Source organism: Lutra lutra, chromosome 8 (assembly GCF_902655055.1).
Source record: "Lutra lutra chromosome 8, mLutLut1.2, whole genome shotgun sequence".
Taxonomy (NCBI): domain Eukaryota; kingdom Metazoa; phylum Chordata; class Mammalia; order Carnivora; family Mustelidae; genus Lutra; species Lutra lutra.
This window is the reverse complement of record NC_062285.1, coordinates 97637016-97656789: the sequence shown is the minus strand read 5'-3', so window position 1 is coordinate 97656789 and position 19774 is coordinate 97637016. Positions and strand designations below refer to the sequence as shown.

Sequence of the window (19774 nt, the reverse complement as noted above, 5' to 3'; positions counted from 1 at the left end):
TTTGAGGATCCCTTGATGAAGAGTCTGGAAATGACTGAAGACTGAGTTGGCAGTGCACTTCTCATTTTTCAAGCAGGAGTCAAAAGGTAGTCTTTAACAGTGGGAAGTGGGGATCATATTGTGAGGTCAAGACTTGTGCGGGGTTCCTTATCTCTAAGTACAAGCTGAATCTAGCAGAATCAAATGAAGCCCACAAGACCCTTTTTTTAAACCCTGGTGATCCAAGCATAAAAAAGGAAATAAAAACAAAACAAAACGAAACAAAACAAAAAACCAAACCACGGACCACTCTATTTTAATATTTTTAGGCAGCATAAATCATAATGGTTTGTATACTACACTGTACAATTATATACTGTTACTTTCCAAAGAAAATTAACTTCTTATAGAGTTTTCTGAAATGGTTACTCCATTAGGTTAAGAGCTTGACCCCTTAGCCATCGCTACGACACATGGCATACAATCTATGCGGTCCCGAGTCTTCCAGCTGTGCCTGTTTCCGCTGCCATCGAGGCTGGAGCCTCTCGGAGACCTCGCATAGCCCCTTCCATCTCCTGCGCCAGGAAGCAGGCTCTGCAGGGAGATGTGTGCCGATGGGTGCAGCTTCTGGGCTTGGCTTCCCACGAGCCTTCTCCCCTCTACGAGAACTTGCGCTTCTTCATGGCTTCTGCTTTCACTGCCAGGCTCTTGGCGCAGATGGTCAGGACCACAATGAGAACACCCACCACAAATGTCACCACGGGCCAGAGGAAGCAATGCAGGAGGACAATCTCATCATGCGTGCGATGCAGGAGCACATCATCTGGTCTGCAAGACAGTGGAGAATGGGAAAGAAAGAAAGAGGGGTCAACTCCCTTGGCACGGCATAACTCTGCAACCTGGAGCCCAACTTTCTTTCTAGCCCAAAGGGAACAATCATCACTGAAAGTGAAGACCTCGCTCTGGCTATAAATACTGTACTTTGAGGTTCAGATCCATGATGGAAAGTTCGGAGGTCTTGAATCAAGCCATGGGTGCAAATTCACATATTATTTTATAAGATAATTTACACGTTGTGAAAGGTCAGAAGTGTAGCAATCTTTTACATTATTATTTTCCTCCATTCTAAGTTGCTGAACATATTCCATTTTCTCACTCACCCTTTAATGTCTGCTGGTCAAAGTGGCGTGAATCAGTTACTTGTGGGTTGACACTCTCAAACCCAAATTAGACCTCGGCAGGACCCAAATGATTATAATTCACAAAAAGTCAGTGCAAGTCACTGTTTGAAACTCATCAGAAAGATCTATCATGTAGCCTTCAGGTCAACTCGACTCCTTTATGGGAAGGTTTTTATTAATGAACAGACAAGTGAATGGTTAGATTTAATGCATTTTTCCATGCTTCTGTGGGGGGCGGGGAGGATTAGCCCTCATTTTAAACCACTGACCACTTTCTTAATAAAGTTTTGCAAAGTCTTAGCAATGTATTTCTATCTTATCAATGCAGGGCTCTATTTTCAATTCCAGCACTTGTCTCCTTCTCAGGAAGTGAAGATGAGATGCATCCCATAAGCCATGATCTCTCATCTTCAGCCATTAGAGAGAGCCTGGGAATTCAGCCTTCATACAAAAGGTTTACTTTTTGCAAGCCATTTCCATGTCATCCCCAGGAAGGTTTGTTCTATTATACCAGAGCAGCAGTGCTTCCTCCAGGCAAGGAAGAAGATGATGCGGAATGATTAGTTCAGTTGCCCTCAAGAACATCAGAAGCTTTAGAGTACAAGGGCAGTGCATTTAGCAAAGAAATGCATTCTTGAGGAGCTCTCATTAATCATCACTGTCATAATGCAAAACCTATTCTTCCAGAAGACTGACAAAGAATGTTGGATATTTCTCTTCTATCTATAATGCAGCCATCACGTGGCGCTAATAAAAAGTTTTGCAGATTCACTTTGGAATTACAAAATCCTTGCCTTTTTTGTGCATCATTTCAGATTTTGCCCATACTTTTACTGATATTTCATATGATTTCTTGTTTTTTTTTTTTAAGATTTTATTTATTTATTTGACAGAGATCACAAGGAGGCAGAGAGGCAGGCAGAGAGAGGGGGGTGGAAGCAGGCTCCCTGCTGAGCAGAGAGCCGGATGTGGGGCTCAATCTCAGGACCTGGGGATCATGACCTGAGCTGAAGGCAGAGGCTTTAACCCACTGAGCCACCCAGGCGCCCCTATTTCATATAATTTCAATTAAAATCCGTACTAAACTAATGCAGAGCCATTTTAACAGTTAAGCCCAAAGCATCCCAGCTTGCAGAAGTTATTCTTTTTTCTGAATTCCTGTAGCAACCCACTGTCTTCAAGACTTGTACTATCATTCATTTGTGATATATTTTAATACAACTTCATTTTCTCTTGTAAGGCCCTTGACTTCATCATTGCCCATTATTCTACAGAGAGATGTTGCTAAATAACCACTTGCTCTTGATGATGGGAAACTGTCCCTATTGCAGCTTGTTATCTATGTAAAATTTCAAAAAACTTCAAGCTCTAGGTCCAAATATAGTTAGGGTACAATATAGTTGAGGGCATATTTTATAGTCTTTGAAATCCCAACCTCTGACCCTGCTGCAATTCTTTTCCTAGCTACGAGAACTCAAGACTGTCAGCTGCCTCAACCCAAGTGTGCAAAGGAGAGTAAAAGCTGTCTTGGTTTCAGATGTTACATTTGGGTCTTTAATCCGTTTTGAGTTTATTTTTATGTATGGTGTAAAAAAGGGGTCCGGTTTCCTTCTTTGGCATGTAGTTGTCCAGGTTTCCCAGCACTATTTATTGAAGAGACTTTTGCTCATTGCATATTTCCTCTTTTGCCATAGATTAATTGACAATAAGATTATTTCTCGCCTCTCTCTTCTCTTTCATTGACCCTTGTGTCTATTATTGAGCCAGTACCATACGGTTTTGATTAGTATAGCTTTGTAGTATAGCACACATCCTGAAATCTGGAATCGCGATACTTCCAGCTTTATTCTGGATTTCTTTTTATTTTTTTTATTTTTAAAATTTTTTTTAAAAAATGATTTTATTTGTTTTTGGACAGAGAGAGAATGATCACAAGTAGGCAGAGAGGCAGGCAGTGGGGGTGGGGTGGGGAGAAGTAGGCCCCTTGCTGAGGAGAGAGCCCAACATGGGGCTCGATCCCAGGACCCTGAGATCATGACCTGAGCTGAAGGCAGAGGCTTAACCCACTGAGCCACCCAGGCGCCCCTACTCTGGATTTATTAAGATTGCTTTGACTACATCAAAATAAAAAGCTTTTTGCAAAGGAAGCCATCAACAAAACAAAAAGGCAAAATACTGAATGGGAGAAGATATTTTTCAAATGGCATATTCACTAGGGCTTACTATACCAAATATATAAAGAACTTATACAAAATATGTGAAGAACTCAACGCAATATTTTATATATATGTACACACACACACACACACACACACACACACACACACACACACAATATTATACAGCCATAAAATATATGGGATTTTACCACTTGCAACAACGTGGATGGGTTTTATGCTAAGTGAAATAAGTGAAACAAAGACAAATACTATATGATTGCACTTATATCTGGAATCTATAAAACAAAAAAAAGCATAAACAAAATCAGGCCTACAAACACAGAAAACAAATTGATGGTTGCCAGAGGGGAGGGGCAGGGAGGATGAGCAAAATGGGTAAAGAGGAGTAGGTGGTATAGACTTCCAGTTAGGGAATGAACAAAGGCACGGGAATGAAAGGCATAGCAGGGGGGATATATTCAATGGTATTGTAATAGTGTTGTATGGGGACAGATGGGAGCTACACTTGTGGTGAGCACAGCCTAATGTATAGAGTTTTGAATCACTGTGCTGTACATCTGAAACTAATGTAACAGCATATGTCAGCTATACTCAAATAGAAAATAAACTGTACAATTACTAATTTTTTAAAAAAGTTGTCTTGGGATGGCCTTCCTGCCTCCCTTCCTGCCTACCCTCCATTCTCCTCCCCTTCATTCTTAAGGGCAACGGTGCACAATAATGTGAACGTACTTAATACAAGAGAACTGTACACTTACAAGTGGTTAAAATGGTAAAAAAAAAAAAAAAAAAAGAGGGGGGCTTGTATTCTTAACAGTATTTTAATTAATTTGCATATAATTTCCATGGGTGTTTTGCAGTTAATTTTCCAGTGAAATACTTCAGTGAGTATCCTCTTTTGTGTTCCTTTTCTAGTGTTGATATTGAATCCTTTACCACAATATCATACAGTTGAGTCAGGAAAATAGATGAGCGTGGATGGATGAGGGTGGTTGAACCACTATGCATATTCTCTGAAACATTTAATTAAAAAAGGAAAGAAGGAGTGAAAATAACAGAAAATGCTGGACCCAGATATTTGTTTTATTTAGAAACTTCTTGATATTCCACCTGCTTTAAAAGCACTTGAGGCAAAATTTTATTTTAATATTTCAAATGACAAGACATGATTCACTTGAGATAGCTATGTTGAATGTGTAATAGCTTCAAAAGCATTCTTTGAGGCAGAGATATTATATAAAAATGCTCACATTTCTTTCAAAATAATTAATGTCTGTTTCCAGTTCATACAGTTCTAAGATTTCCCCATTTTATCCTTCAATGGGAAGGAAGGGTGGCAGAATGTGCCCCTTGGCCATAAGGAATATTTTGAGCTGAAGGCAACTAAGAAGATACAAGAAAAGCTTTTAGGGCGACTGGACGGCTCACTCAGTTAAGTGGCTAACTCTTGCTTTTGGCTCATGTCATGATCTCACAGTCCTAAAATGGAGCCCTGCGTTGGGCTCCGTGCTCAGCCAGGAGTCTGCTTATCTCCGTCTCTCTGCCCCTCCCCCGACTTTCACTCTCTCTCTAAAATAAATCTAAAAAGAAAGAAAGAGAGGAAGAGAAAGAAAAAAAGAGAAGAAAAAAGAAGAGGAAAAGAAAAAGGAAAAGAAAGGAAAGGAAAGGAAAGGAAAGGAAAGGAAAGGAAAGGAAAGTAAAAGCTCTCCTATTTGCCTAAAAGTGGGACAGAAATTTTTAAAGGTTGTCCCTCTTCCTCTCTCTTCCGGGAAGGGCAAAAGTTAATCATCGGAGACAATTCTAGGCCTTAATCAGTCCAGGAACAGCATCAGATAAACTATATAACAAACTTTTCTAACTAGCTCTTACCTTCCATTAGTTCCCACCATATGTTTACCTTCCTACGATTTGCTGCCCTAGAAACTCAAAGTCCTTTTCCTCTATCTTGTTATTTCTCTAGAAATGTACATCTTTTCCTTAAAGATGTTACATAAGCCCAGTTCCTTTTTTTTAAATTAATTTTTTTATTATTATGTTAACCGACAGAGTACATCATTAGTTTTTGATGTAGTGTTCAACAATTCATTAGTTGCGTATAACACCCAGGGCTCATAACTACATGTGACCTTCTTAATGCCCATCACCCGAGTTCTAACGATCTCTCTGAGTTTCGCATCACTGAGAGCTTCCACGTGGACCCAAAATGCACTTGTTAATAAATGTCTGTTTTTCTCTTGTTAACCTTTTATCTGCCTAATTTACAGAGCCCCAGACTATGAATCTGAGAAGGGTGGAGTGAATAATTTTTCCTCCCTGGCAGGAAAAATGGATTTCTCTGCACAGGAATGCTTCACTTCATTATTCAGTTAATAGGATTTATCAAGATTATCTCTAAATTGATCCTTGTGACACAATTAAAGTCTGGTTCATTTAAACTAGGACTTCAGTGTCTTAATTTAAAGCACTCCCCTACCTAAGTTTCCTCCAATTTGATCAGGCAGCTCTGCTTTTAGAATTCAGTTTTCTATAATTCTATAATGGTAGGACTAAAGGGGAACTTAAAAAAAAATTACTATTTTCAGGGTGTTTGGATGGCTCAGTTGGTTAAGCATCTGACTCCTGATTTCAGCTCAGGTCTTGATCTCAGGGTCTTGAGATCGAGCCCTGTGTTGGGCTCCATGCTCAGCATGGAGCCTGCTTAAGATTCTCTCTCCCTCTCCTTTTGCCCCTCTTCCAGTCTCTAAAAAAATACTTTTGCAATATTTGGCAAACTGGATAAATGGCCTGATGAGATCTGCATATCATATGGAGTCTAATCAGGATGGTGATGAGGAGGTAGGCAGTATACAAAAAAAGAGTGTGATCACTCTGTATTTGAGGACTTCAAAAAAGTAAACATGGGATTTATTTTGGGATATGTAGAAACACTAATGGAAAGCACTTTTAAATCAGTGGGGGGTGGGTACAAGTATCATAAAACAAGAGAAAGTGTTGTGAGTACCCTTAGAAATACTTTCCTAAGATTTGGCCCTGCCCTGAGTCGAGGTTTGAAAGTATGTTGTAGGTATATAATTAAATAGTTAACATTTATTAAGTCCTTAACTTAATTTATTAAGTCTTGTGTCTAGGTTATTTTCTTGGCCTCCACATACTTTTGGGAAGTTAAGGACTATCCTCCAGGTGATCTGGTAGGACATTTAATCTCACTTGATCCTTAAAATAACCCAATAATGGAAAATTTTTAAATTGTCATGTTAGAATCAAAGAAACTGAGGCAAAGAAAGATAGAGTTTACTCAAGATTACACAACATAAAATAATAACACAGTGTTTTGAAATCCTATCTGTGTGACTTCTTAAACCTGTACTATTTGCCCCTTGGCCAGCTTTTCTCAACTTTGAACCACTTCTGGTGTTTTTTAAAATGCAAATTCCTGAATTGCAAGTCCTGGTTGACTGCATCAGAAAATGAGGTTGTGGGATCCAGACAGCTGCATTTTTGAGAAACTCCTGGGGAATTCCAATACATAATCAGGTTTAGGAGGCACTGTGTAAAGCTTGAATAGTCAAAAAACAAAAACAAAAACAAAAACAAAAACAAAAAACCCTGGTGTGAAACATAGAAAGCTACTTAGCTGGCTATTTCTGAAACTGTCTGATTAAGTCTTGTGTCCAGGTTATTTTCTTGGCCTTCACATACTTTAGGGAAGAAGATGCAATCATAAAGTTATCCTGGGTTAAGACAGGAGGAGAGAAGGGGTGGGGAGTAAATAGGGTAGGGTAGGAAGTAGAAGGCACCCCACAGATTAACAGCAATGTACCAGATAAAAAAGACAAAGATTGGGTGTATATCATCCTAAATATAAAAAATACATTCTCTCTGACTTTGTTTCACCAAATAAGATTTCTTCCAACTCTCAATACCTGTTCTGTTGGGTGACAGGGAGAGAAAATGGTGACCCCTTTTTTTAATGGGATGGAAAGTTTCTTAAATGTATCTCAAAGTTCATGTTAAAATCTGAACTGCATAATAAATTACTAGTATCCCATAATGATAACTGTACCAGTGAAGAGAAAAGATGATCTACTTCCAAGTATTTTCTCAATAAGATCCTATAGAAAGTATAAATTTTTTTTTTAAAGATTTATTTATTTTAGAGAGAGAAAGAGAGTCCACACACGTGCTGGATCTCATAACCCTAAGACCATGACCTGAGCCAAAACTAGGAGTCAGCCTCTTAACCAACTGTGTCCCAAAAGTAGAAATCTTTTTAGATTATCACAACAACTTTTTGCTTATTTGAGCAGAGAATTTTCCTTTTTATATAGGCTGCTAGAAAGTTCAAATTTTGGCTTGCCTTAGCAAGATGATACAACTTTTTTGTGCTAGCCAGACCCCTTATTTTTTCACATTTCTAATTTATTTTATCTTGCTAAATTATATCAATCTTTAGAGCACTCCTTAAGACCTTCTTAGAGTAGTAGCAATTATCTACATTTACATATCATGTATTCAATAAACTTTGGAAACTTTTTTAGTGGTCAGCTTCATCCATATTTCTATGAGAAAGAATATACTACATCATTACAGGACTTTGTGCTTGTGTATTTTGTGGAAATCTTAAAGTCTACAAAGGCTTCATCATATCCAGTCATAATACAATTCTGCAGGCATAATGTCAGTCCAACATGCCAGGCCTCTGGTAGAGCAGCATAGTCAGATGACATAAAAAATGTCATGATTTCATCCTCCAAACCTTTTGAATAGGTCCTCTCTATTCCTGCTCTAAACATCGTCTATTATTTATAACATGACCTACTTTTAAAAAGAATCTTAAATAGATAATAAAAACAAAAGACTTAAGTAAAATAAAACTCTTCAACCAACAGTAAAGAGCTAATACAGTGTAATCAGGATGAGAAAACAAAACAAACCAGAAGTCCAAGGCTAAGAAGAGCTCCTACTTTATGTGTAAGTAGAACTCACCTCTGAGCATCCCCGTCCCCAAGGGGAAAAGGACAGTGATGTCTTACACGGCTGCCATTATATAAAAAAAGGGAAGCTGCCAATTCATCAGAACAAACTTCTTACTAGGGCTCCTTTCCTAAATGAGATGGTGTGCATTTTTACATGAAGTAATTTGTGCAACACATCTGAAAGTCTAAGAGCAGCTTTACGAAGCTGGCTAATGAAATCATGTGAGGAGTTTTTATAATACTAATTCCGAAGTCTCTGGTCTACTGAATCAGACTGAGGTGGGGTTTTTTTGCTTTTAAGATTGTATTTATTTATTTGAGTGGGAGAAAACAAGTTGTGAGGTGGGGTGGAGCAGAGGGAAAGGGACAAGCAGACTGCACACTGAGCATGGAGCCCAACCTGAGGCTTGATCCTAAGACCCTGAGATCACGACCTGAGCGGAAATCAAGAGTCAGTCTGTGCCCCGAGACTGAGATTTTAAACAGTTTTCCAGGCGATGCTAATAATTACTCACATCTGGGAATTGCTGACCTTAATGCTTCTTCTTCTTCTTTTTTTTTTAAGATTTTATTTATTTATTTGACAGAGAGATCACAAGTAGGCAGAGAGGCAGGCAGAGAGAGAGAGAGAGAGAGAGGAGGAAGCAGGCTCCCCGCCGAGCAGGGAGCCAGATGCAGGGCTTGATCCCAGGACCCCAAGATCATGACCTGAGCTGAAGGCAGAGGCTTAACCCACTGAGCCACCCAGGCGCCCCGACCTTAATGCTTCCTGAATATCAAATGTATCAGCTTGGTTTTTGACTGAAGAGCTGATCGTTCGAGTGAAATCACTGACAAGCATTCGACTTTACTGGTTGAAAAGGGAGTCTATTGTCAGGTTAGATTCCTGACACGGAAGTGACAAAATGGAATTTTATAATGAAAACCAAAAACCCGACATGCACTCATTCCCAGATAATTTTGTCTCCTTGGAGCTAGGTTTCAGACAACCTTTGAAGGTTTTTCTCTGAAGTCTCAAATGTATCTCAACAGATATTTAGTTGAAACACCACACGTAAGAGGCAACCACGGCACAGAAGGTTTTCAGACAGGAACTGCTGACACTGACTTCTGAACTCGAAAGACCTTGATGTGGGTATCACTGAATATTTTAATTTTCAGCAAGACTCTGTGGGCTTTCTGGAAGGGGACTGAATTATGACTTCACCTACTGATTGATGATTTTTAAAGGATTTCTAAAGTTTCTTTTTTTTTTTTTTTTTTCCTACCAAAAGACACTAAAGATTGGCTGATAGAAACACTGAATTTTTGGTTTGGGCACAAAGCTATCCTTATTGAGAGTAATTAGCCAATGTGTTTAGTTGTGTTTGAAGCAATTTTAAAACCTTGGCAAGAGAAAAGTATGCTTGTCTTCTTATATGACCACAGGAAGACTCATGAACAGCTAATCTGAAAGCTGTATCAAGTTATGCTATAAATTACAGTGGGTATACAGAGACCAGAACATAGAGATCCTTTGCAGTATTCTTTGTGATGATTAGTTCTATCATGAGCCCATTTTTGCCCACTCGATTTCAGCAATGATATTGTGATAAGGGCTTCTAAATGCTTGCAAAGTATTATATCAACATCATAGCTTTGCTCCACAGATGGTTCCTATCTATGGATGAAAGGCTGCTCCTAGATCTATAAAGGTTATTAATACCCTTATATTTTCTGAACTCTTTTCTCCAGTTAGGTGAACTTAGAGTTGTAATATTTAATTGTTTGAGTTGTTCCTCAAGCTTGCCTATTCTTCTCGGTGGGAATTAAATCAAGCCTCAGACCTGTAGTTTCTAGAGAGAAAAATGTGCATTTGGCTTTGGCAGGATACAGAGCAAACTGGCAGGTGTGTTATTTTGGAGCAATAAAGGGTTGAATTAATTACAAATAGGACATCTCCCCCCCACCATGCTAAGTCCTGAGTAGCCTTGCAAGTGTAGCGCAGGGTTTCAGAACATGAACTTGAGTTAGACAAACCTGGGTTTAAATATGGGATTTACAATTTGCTAACTGCATGATTTTAGGAAAAATACTTCAACCAAAAAGGAAAAGAGAAATACTTAATCCCATGTCTTAATTTTTTCAACTGTGAAGTGGCGCTAATAACCTCTACCTTACAGGGTGGTCCGAGGAGTCAATGAGAGAAAGTATGAGGAGGGCTTAGGCAGATGACTGCTTCGTAGCAAGTATTTAATAATTCAGTAAGGGGTGGTAATAACGATTATCATTACAAATTGGGGGCTCATAACTGAGATGGAGCCCCAGGTCGGGCTCTGTGCTCAGTGGGGAGTCTGCTTGAGATTCTCTCTCTGCCTCTTCCCCTGCCCCTCCCCCCACTCATTCCTGTGTGCTCTCTCTCTCTAAAAATTAATAAGTAAATATTTTCCACCTTTCCTTTTCTCAAGAAAGAATATAGTTCCATGAAATTTTCATCACATCATCACTGCTTTCTCAATACAATGAGGTCCCCAGATAGAGATTCACAGGTCCAACAGGGAGCTATGGGTCCCCAGAGAGAGCACTGGCTTTGGATTTTCACAAGACAGGCAGAGGGAGTTCTGACTGTCCACTGACTTTGGGCCATTGACTTATTTCACCAAGGCTCAGCTTCCTCTTTTGTAAAATGGTTAATAAAACCCTTATTAGAAAGATCAGATGAGGGTATTAATGTGGAAAGCATTTTTCTATAAAACCATACACAACAAAGATGGCCTCTATGAGATAAGACCCGTCTATAATTGGTCTCTGGCCCTGGCTCCTGACACAGGACTCCTAAAGCCCTTGAAAATTCTTAGTGATAAGAGCACTAAGAGCATCTTTTGTTCTAATTAAGAAACTCTAGGAAGGCACCTGGAGGGCTCCTGGGTGGGGGATGGTCACCAGAAAAATCAAGCCATGATTTGAAGCTTCAAACTTTCAGCCCCACCACCTCCCTCCACATCCCACTTCTCTAAAGAGGGGCTGGAGATGGAGTTAATAATTGATCACATTTATGTGAGAAAGCCTCCGTAAAGATCCTAATAGTACAGGGTTCAGTGAGCTGGTGTGGGGAACACACACATCTACAGGTGGGTGACACACACCAACTCCCCAAGGACAGATGCTCCTGGGTCAAGACCCTTCCTATCTCTTTTTCTGGCTGTCTATGTGTATCCTTTATCATATCTTTTGATAAATCAGTAGACGTGTGTGTTTCCTGAGTTCTGTGAGCCCTTCTAGAAAATTAATCGAATGTGAGGAGAAAGTCGTGGGAAGTTCCACCTGGTAGCCATGTCAGACAAAAATCATGGGTAACCTGGGGACCTACTACTTGCAACTGGCATCTGAAGTGGGGGAGAGTTTTGTGAGACTGAACCCTTAACCTGTGGGATCTGGCACTATCCACCAGTGGATGGTGTCAGAATTGAATTACCTTGTAGGACACCAGGCTGGTATTGTAGAGAACCGCTTGGTGTAGGGGGGAAGAACCCCACACCTTCAGTGATGAGAAGTGCCAGAAGTGGAAGTGTTCTATATGAGGGGTAAAAATGCACAGCAGAGACTGAACTGAGTTTTTCATTACCGCCTCAAATCAAGTCCATATCCAAGTTTCCTAACGTTGGGAACTAAAATGAATTTGTCAACCCACAGAACATAACAAGACGGAACCAGAATTTTGGAAAATTTGTGGCATTTTCAAAGCTTAGAGTTGAAGGAAAGCTCACAGTCATTCATTGTAAAAGTCAGTTACATTTGGATCTATCTCTAAATTACTACCTGTATGTTTTCACTGCTGCTATAACAAATTTAGTAGCTTAAATCAATGCAAATTTCTTCTCTTACAGTGCTGGAGGTCAGAAGTCTGAAATCTGATTCACTGGGCTAAAATTAAGGTGTTGGCAGGGCTATTCCTTCTGGATGCTCTAGGGGAGAATCTGTTTATTTCCTTGCCTTTTCCAGCTTCCAGAAGTTTCCTACATTCCTCGGCTCATGACGCTATTTGGCATCACTCCAACCTCTAGCTTCCAGAGCCAAATCTACTACTACTCCTATGAGCCCCTACCTCCCTCTTAGAAAGACCCTGTGATTGAATTTAGGGTGTAACTTTCCATATCAAGATCCTTTATTTAATCCCATCTGCAAAGTCCCTTTTACCATATATGGTAATGTAAGGTAACAAGGTAAGGTGACACAAATCCATGGGGATTAGGATTCTGATATCTTTGGGAACTAGTATTTAGACAACCACACTACCATAAACTGCTATCCCATGTTACAAACAGTTCTTTACTAACACAAGCTTTCTACCACTTGCCCTAATTACTCATTGAGAATAAAGCATCAACAGAAGCATCCAAAACAAAACATTAGATGATGAAACTCCTGTCTAGTATCCCAACCTGAGTTATAAGAAATACTAAAAGGTACAAACTTGCAGTTATAAAATAAATAAGTCACAGGGATACAAAGCACAGCACGAGAAATACAGTCGATACTATTGTAATAGCTTTGCATGGCCACAAATGGTAACTGTACTTACTGCGCTGAGCATCTCATATTGTAAGAATTGTGGAATCACTATGTTGGACACCTGAAATTAACATAATCTTATATGCCAACTACACTTCAATTAAAAATAAAAATAAACGCTAAAAAAAATTTACTTTTTCATTGTTTTCTCAAGATTTGCCCTTTTATTACGACAAAGGCATTTACATACAAAACACACCTGCCCATGGGGTGCCTGGGTGGCTCAGTGGGTTAAAGCCTCTGCCTTCGGCTCAGGTCATGATCTCAGGGTCCTGGGATGGAGCCCCGAATCCGGCTCTCTGCTAAGCAGGGAGCCTGCTTCCACCTCTCTCTCTCTGCCTACTTGTGATTTCTGTCTGTCAAATAAATAAAATCTTAAAAAAAAAAAAAAGTTATAAAAAAAAAAGCTCTAAGAAAGAAAACCACACCTGCCCAAAGATGTTAACAACACTTCTCTTTTCTTCATCCACACCATTTTCCTTCCATTGCACCTTTGCCTACTTAGAGCTCCATTGTTTCCCTCACCACCTGCTGTTCCTAACCACATCATCGAAGGACCTTCTTCACTGAAATTCTCCGTAAGGACACTTCATTTTCTTTCTTTCTTTCTTTTTTTTTTTTTTTTTAATAATTTTTAAATTTTTTATAAACATATAATGTATTATTAGCCCCAGGGGTACAGGTCTGTGAATCGCCAGGTTTACACACTTCACAGCACTCACCATAGCACATACCCTCCCCAATAGAACACCTCATTTTCTATCAGATTTCCTTGTTGTCTTAGTAGTACATCTTTGCTATTTCCTTTTCAATCTTATTTCTTAGCCAGTGTCCAAAGATTCTTGATTCTTCTTTACTCAGATCTTTCAGGAAACAATATGTCATTAGTAATTCTCCATATTAATTTTAACCACAAACCTAGGCTACATCGTAAGTTTGACCTTCCTAACTTTATCTCCATTAACTATCCTTCAGATCTTTTTTAAATTCTGAACTTAAAAACTGAGGTAGAATTTTCACATGTGGAAAGAGAGGTAGTAGGTGTACAGTTTCATCAGCTCTTCATGTCATTTTATTTATTTTTTTAAAGATTTTATTTATTTGACAGACAGAGATCACAAGCAGGCGGAGAGGGAGGCAGAGAGAGAGGAGGAAGCAGGCTCCCTGCGGAGCAGACAGCCCAATGCAGGGCCCGATCCCAGGACCCCGAGACCATGACCCAAGCCAAAGGCAGGGGCTTTAACCCACTGAGCCACCCAGGCGCCCCTTCATGTCATTTTAATACCATTGATTTCTGATCCCTATACTTCTATTTTATAAAAACAGTTTTGCAATTTCTGCTGCCTTCGGCTCAAGTCATGACCCCAGGGTCCTGGGATCGAGTCCCACATCAGGCTCTTTGCTCGGCAGGGAGCCTGCTTCTCTTTCTGCCTCAGCCTACCACTCTGCCTGCTTGTGCGCACGCACGCTCTCTCTCTCTCTCTCTCTCTGACAAATAAATAAATAAATAGATAAATAAATCTTAAAAAAAAAAAAACAACTCATCCTGTTCCATACAATTATTTTTCTCATATTTGAAGATCAATAATGTATTAATTAAATCAGATTTTAGCAAGAAGTGGGGAAGTTTAAGGGTAGGCCATTGTGTTTCCCAAAGGAAATCTTTCAGAGCCCATTTTCCATTTTAACAATAACTATTCCTGGAGAAACATCCTCAGAAAACGGAAATGTTGATTTAGGATGTTAATGTTCAAAATACCCTTCTGTTTGTCAATTCCTTATTCAGAGAAACTCATTCTTAATTATCAATGATGTGCATTGTAAGCCAGCATGTTTGAGAATATGATGATACAGAAAGGACTTCCTAAACAAACCAGAGCTGGAAGAGCCTGGAAAAAATTGCACTAATTAAACCAGGACATCCCAATATTCCCCTCACTGATCAAAACAAAACAACAGGGCCTCTCACTCACTTTGGAAGCCAATGCCAAAGAAGAGAAACTCTCGCTATAGAAAAGGCTGCACACGCCGAAGTCTGTGAACAAAGCGATTAGGTGCTTTTTCCTCAATCCTCAAAAACAAGGTAGAGGCTCCCCTTTGAAATGAAATAAGGTGATATCCAAGGGCTTAAAAAGTTGAGCCAGGGGCACCTGGGTGGCTCAGTGGGTTAAAGCCTCTGCCTTCGGCTCAGGTCATGATCCCAGGGTCCTGGGATCGAGCCCCACATCGGGCTCTCTGCTCAGTGGGGAGCCTGCTTCCTCCTCTCTCTCTGCCTGCTTCTCTGCCTACTTGTGATCTCTGTCTAATAAATAAATAAACAAAATCTTTAAAAAAAAAAAAAAGTTGAGCCAGTGTTGTACGTCCATCTAAAACCATGAACCGAAGAGCCTAGTGTTCAAACCAACTCCAGTGTTTAGAAAAAAGGAAGTCATGGGTTGCACTCAGCATAGGCACCACACATAGAAAAGACTTCTGAAAGATCACTTTAACAACCACGTTTTTTATCATTTCCCTAAGCTAAATCATGTTCTCAGCCCTTGCTCCATGCACAGAGGACACTGAAAACTAGCAGAGGATATAATCACAGATCACACACTTGCAACGTGGGTGTGAGAAACCGTTTCCAGGGAGAAATGACAAACATACTGATGCACCCAAAATACGCACACAAGCAAGGATTCCATTGGGTGTTTGTAAGGTTGGCAAGAGCTTCATAGTTTGCTTCTCAAGGAAATAAGGCGGGTAAGGAATCCCCCCAAATGTCAACGTGTCTTCTTACCATCTGAACATCGTGTGCAGTTGAAATGTGGCATTTAAAAGGAGGTTGAGGAACATTTTCCCCATGGTTTTTGACATAAAATCAAGATGGCGGGGGGGGGGGGGGCTCCTTAACTAGTAGAATATCTGTAGGGCCAGAGCAATCAGGGCTCATTCACCCACCCATGACTCAAATGCAAATGCCCTGACAAAGCTTGGTGGTCTCAGTGGCTCTCCCAATCCACAAAGCCTGGATTTTTTCCAATGGTTCTCACACCCAGAAGAGCATCATGCTGTGCTAAGCTCAAAGTGAGAACACAGTAAACGTTAAGTGTAATAAGAAGGGAATGAAAATCCAGTGCCACAGAGTTTCAGTTCAGCAAATCGGAGGGGCAAAGGAGCTGGTAGGAAGCAAGATCTTAGACTTCATAGGAATTCTCTCAAAGGCCTGCTTGGATTGGCTTGCAATCCTAAATACCATAGATGGATCTGCATAAATAGTCATGCGTATCTGCCTGTACTTTTACAGACTGCGCCATTTTCAGAAAATTCTAAGAGGAATTGATCATGTTTACTATTCTTTTGTCATTACAGAATTTATTTTCTTCCTGTTTATTTAAAAATCCATCTCTAGCACATCCAACCAACCCCCGTGCTCCTAACTACAGTCACTGGTAGATCTTGCTCCTTCAACTCACTGGCCCCACCCCCATTCAGATGCTTTCTCCCTGCTCAAGAAGACATCCCTCACTCCACTCCCCCCCCCACAGTGCTGTCCCAGACCCATCACGCTAGCAAGGGGGCCAGCACCGAGTGCAGCCAAAACCAAATAGCCCAAGTGGATTGAAGAGACACTCTATTTTCCCCAAACCTCTGAAGGAGATCCTGTATCTCAGTCCTCAAACTTACTCCTAGGAATCATTAATGTCTGATTCAGAGAAGTCCAATTCCCTGTAATTAGATCCTCAATGAAGAAAAATTCACCAGTCACAATTGATTTTCTTTTATATACCTCTCCCAACAGCCTGGCTCCAACAGCTCTGAAGAGAAAAAAATGTTCCCTGGGTGAAATGCGTATCTTCTTTATGATTATAAAAGTTCAAAGGAAACGGGGTTACCTCCTAGTAAAATATTGTCATTCTAGAAGCTTCCCAACTGTTAAGAACTCATTATACTAACATGTATTCTGCACCAAATTGTTGGGGTTTTTTAATTAGGTAATTAGCAGAGTAGATATACTTTGCTGCTGCATGTAGGAAGATAGAAATAGATTAGCATTTCTATCAAGGCTAGCAATGAAGCCTTTATCCTAACTGCTAAAATATATAGTAAAGAGTACATGAATAATAGCTTCATATTCATTTTTGCTATAATCTGTTAAGCAGTTACTTCTCTTGGAAAAGCGCACTGAACACACATGGAAATACTTCTACACAGTAAAATCAGTTAAATTAATGGCAAAGCTCTTTTCCTGATAAATTGCTATTTGAAAAACAGAAGTTGTAGAGAGAAATATGCATAACAAAGTGATGACTTACATCAGAATTTTTATAAATGTGAGTAATTAAAAAGGTCCTATCAGTCAATCTTAAAGTTTCTCTCGGATATGTCAGTAACTTGCATTTACCCTGGTAACATGTGATATTCAAAACTCAAGAAAATGCATGTAAGTGGCCGCCATCATATTGTTGGGACTAAACAAGAGTTTGAAAATCACTAAAAATTATAGGCATGGGTATCCCTGGGGAAATTTGTTTCCTTTTCCTCTGCAATGAGACTGATATTTATGTCCCAGATGGGGGCTGATGTCTTCAGCCGGGGTCCAGAAGTGATAACACATGGAGCAAAGTTGTTTATAACCCAAGACAGGTACGGTAAACAGGAAATCAATTCTCATTGTTATGAGCTACACAGATTTTCAAGTTGTTAGCACAGCACAATTTAGCCTAAACTGACCAAAACACCCAGATAAGGGCTGGGGACCCTACAATGCAGCTAAGTAAGCAGACATGATGGTCAAAATTAGTCCTCTCGGGCGCCTGGGTGGCTCAGTGGGTTAAGCCGCTGCCTTCGGCTTAGGTCATGATCTCAGGGTCCTGGGATCGAGTCCCACATCGGGCTCTCTGCTCAGCAGGAAGCCTGCTTCCCTCTCTCTCTCTCTCTGCCTGCCTCTCCGTCTACTTGTGATCTCTCTCTGTCAAATAAATACATAAAATCTTTAAAAAAAAAATTAGTCCTCTCTTAGTCTCAAGCACAAAAACGGTGTGCGGATGCACACTTGAGCATCTTAAAAGACTTTCTTGGTACTTGATTCTCTTCCAACTAGCCATTCCACAGCACTGGCACAGCACCTACAACGGGGCAGGCCCCAGGGCTGGCCTCACATGGTGGCTCCCCCCATCGGTGGGGGGTGGGGGGGTGCCGAAGGCAGGAATGCTATCTGCCGGCATCTGTGTCCCCATTACACGGCCCAATGCCCTCTGTGCCTGCTAGGCGCTCTGTAAATGTTTCTGGTTTGTTTGTTGTTGAAATACAGTTCCAAATGCAACGAACATTTGTACAAAATGCAGAGGTAAGAATAGAGGAGGACTGAAGTGTGCCTGGGGAAGTAAAAAGAGGTATCTTTGGAGCAGAAATGAAAGAACAGGAGTTTTAGAACCGAAGTTTCTTGGGAGAAGACCGAGCACACACAAAACACAGGTCCTTCGGTCTGGCATTTCATATTATTTTGCCATCAGTGGTACATTTAAAGAATGTTATGGCAGCGATCTCGTTGACCAGATTTCACTGAGTCCCTTATGTTATCCTACCCCAGTATGGGCTGGAATCCTGGCCCATACCAGTGGCAGGACAGCAGAGTTTCAGAACATGGACTCTGGAAGCAGAGAGCCTATGGGTTTGAATCTTGCTTCTGCCACTTGGCGGCTGTGTGACTCAGACAAGCCGTTTACCTTCTCTGTGCTTCATTCTCTCATGTATGAAGCGACGATTGTGACAATATCACCTCGTAGGGGTGTTCCACAGACTCAATGGTATTCAACATATGGAGCACTTAAACAGTTTCTGGAACAGAATAAACACTATATGAAGGGGCTCTTCATTCCTGGGGAAGGCCAGGGGAAGACCACCAGCTAACCAGTCAGGTGTCTGTGACTCAGTCCTTTCCAGCATTTTTATCGATAACTTAAACAAGGGAATTGAAGTCATTTTGATTTACAATTAGGGGGCATCTGGGTGGCTCAGTTGGTTACGCATCTGCCTTTGGCTCAGGGCATGATTCCAGGGTCTTGGGATCAAGCCCCACATTGGGCTCCCTGCTCAGTGGGGAGTCTGCTCCTCCCTCTCCCTGTGCCTCTCCCCCTGCTTATGCACGTGCTCTCTCTCTCTCTCTCTCTGTCAAATAAATAAATACATAAATCTAAAAAAAAAAGATTTACAATTAGGATTAACATTTTATGATGAAAGAAATAACAAATATGATGTGTGCCAGAATCAAGATTCGAAATAATCATAAGAGGATGAAAAAATCAGAAAAAGCAATGCCTATTTAAATAGGGATACATTTTAAATTCTTGCATTTAAATCCCAAATACCATCCTCATGGGTTCAGAAATGGGAGGGGGGCTGTTGTAAGAGCAGCACGTATAAAGCAGATGTGGGAGGATGCAGTTTGATTAATAACAAGCTCTGTAGGAATCAACAGTGTGCTGTGGCTGCCCAGACAAGCAGTGCTATGTCAGGCCCCATTAACTGAGTTTTAGTCTCTAGACTGAACGACAGTGGCAGGAACGTTCTGCCCTCCCCTATAGAGGCCAGCTCCCAGCATAGTGAGAAGAGCGTTACCAACAGTGACAACAGTGATGGCAGTGTGGACCCTAGGACACCTACGGTCTGAGGGTCAAGGTCTCAGGTTCGGATCCTTAGCTGGCTCTTCCATGGCGATGTGACCTGAAAGAGCATTTCCTCTGCTGTAAAACTCAAGACGCTCGACCTTCCCCCTGAAGCCACAGCGTTAACCAAGATGAAATGGCTTTTGATGTGGTAAAATGTGTATAATACATAAGTGGCCATTTTAAGTACACAACTTAGTAGCATCAATTTCATTCATGGTGTTGTGTAACCCTCACCAGTATCAGTATCTTCCAAAACT

The 19774-nt window shown here is 40.6% G+C and overlaps 1 protein-coding gene across 1 annotated transcript in view; it reads right to left on the bottom strand.

The window, feature by feature from the left end:
• Positions 1 to 279: 279 nt before the first annotated feature.
• KCNMB4 (potassium calcium-activated channel subfamily M regulatory beta subunit 4) overlaps positions 280 to 19774 on the bottom strand; it is a 60247-nt gene continuing 40752 nt past the window's right edge. The window contains exon 6 of the mRNA XM_047741534.1: positions 280 to 807. Within this exon, the coding sequence (XP_047597490.1) occupies positions 639 to 807 (169 nt within the window). The 3' untranslated portion in view covers positions 280 to 638. The remainder of the gene's footprint in view (positions 808 to 19774) is intronic.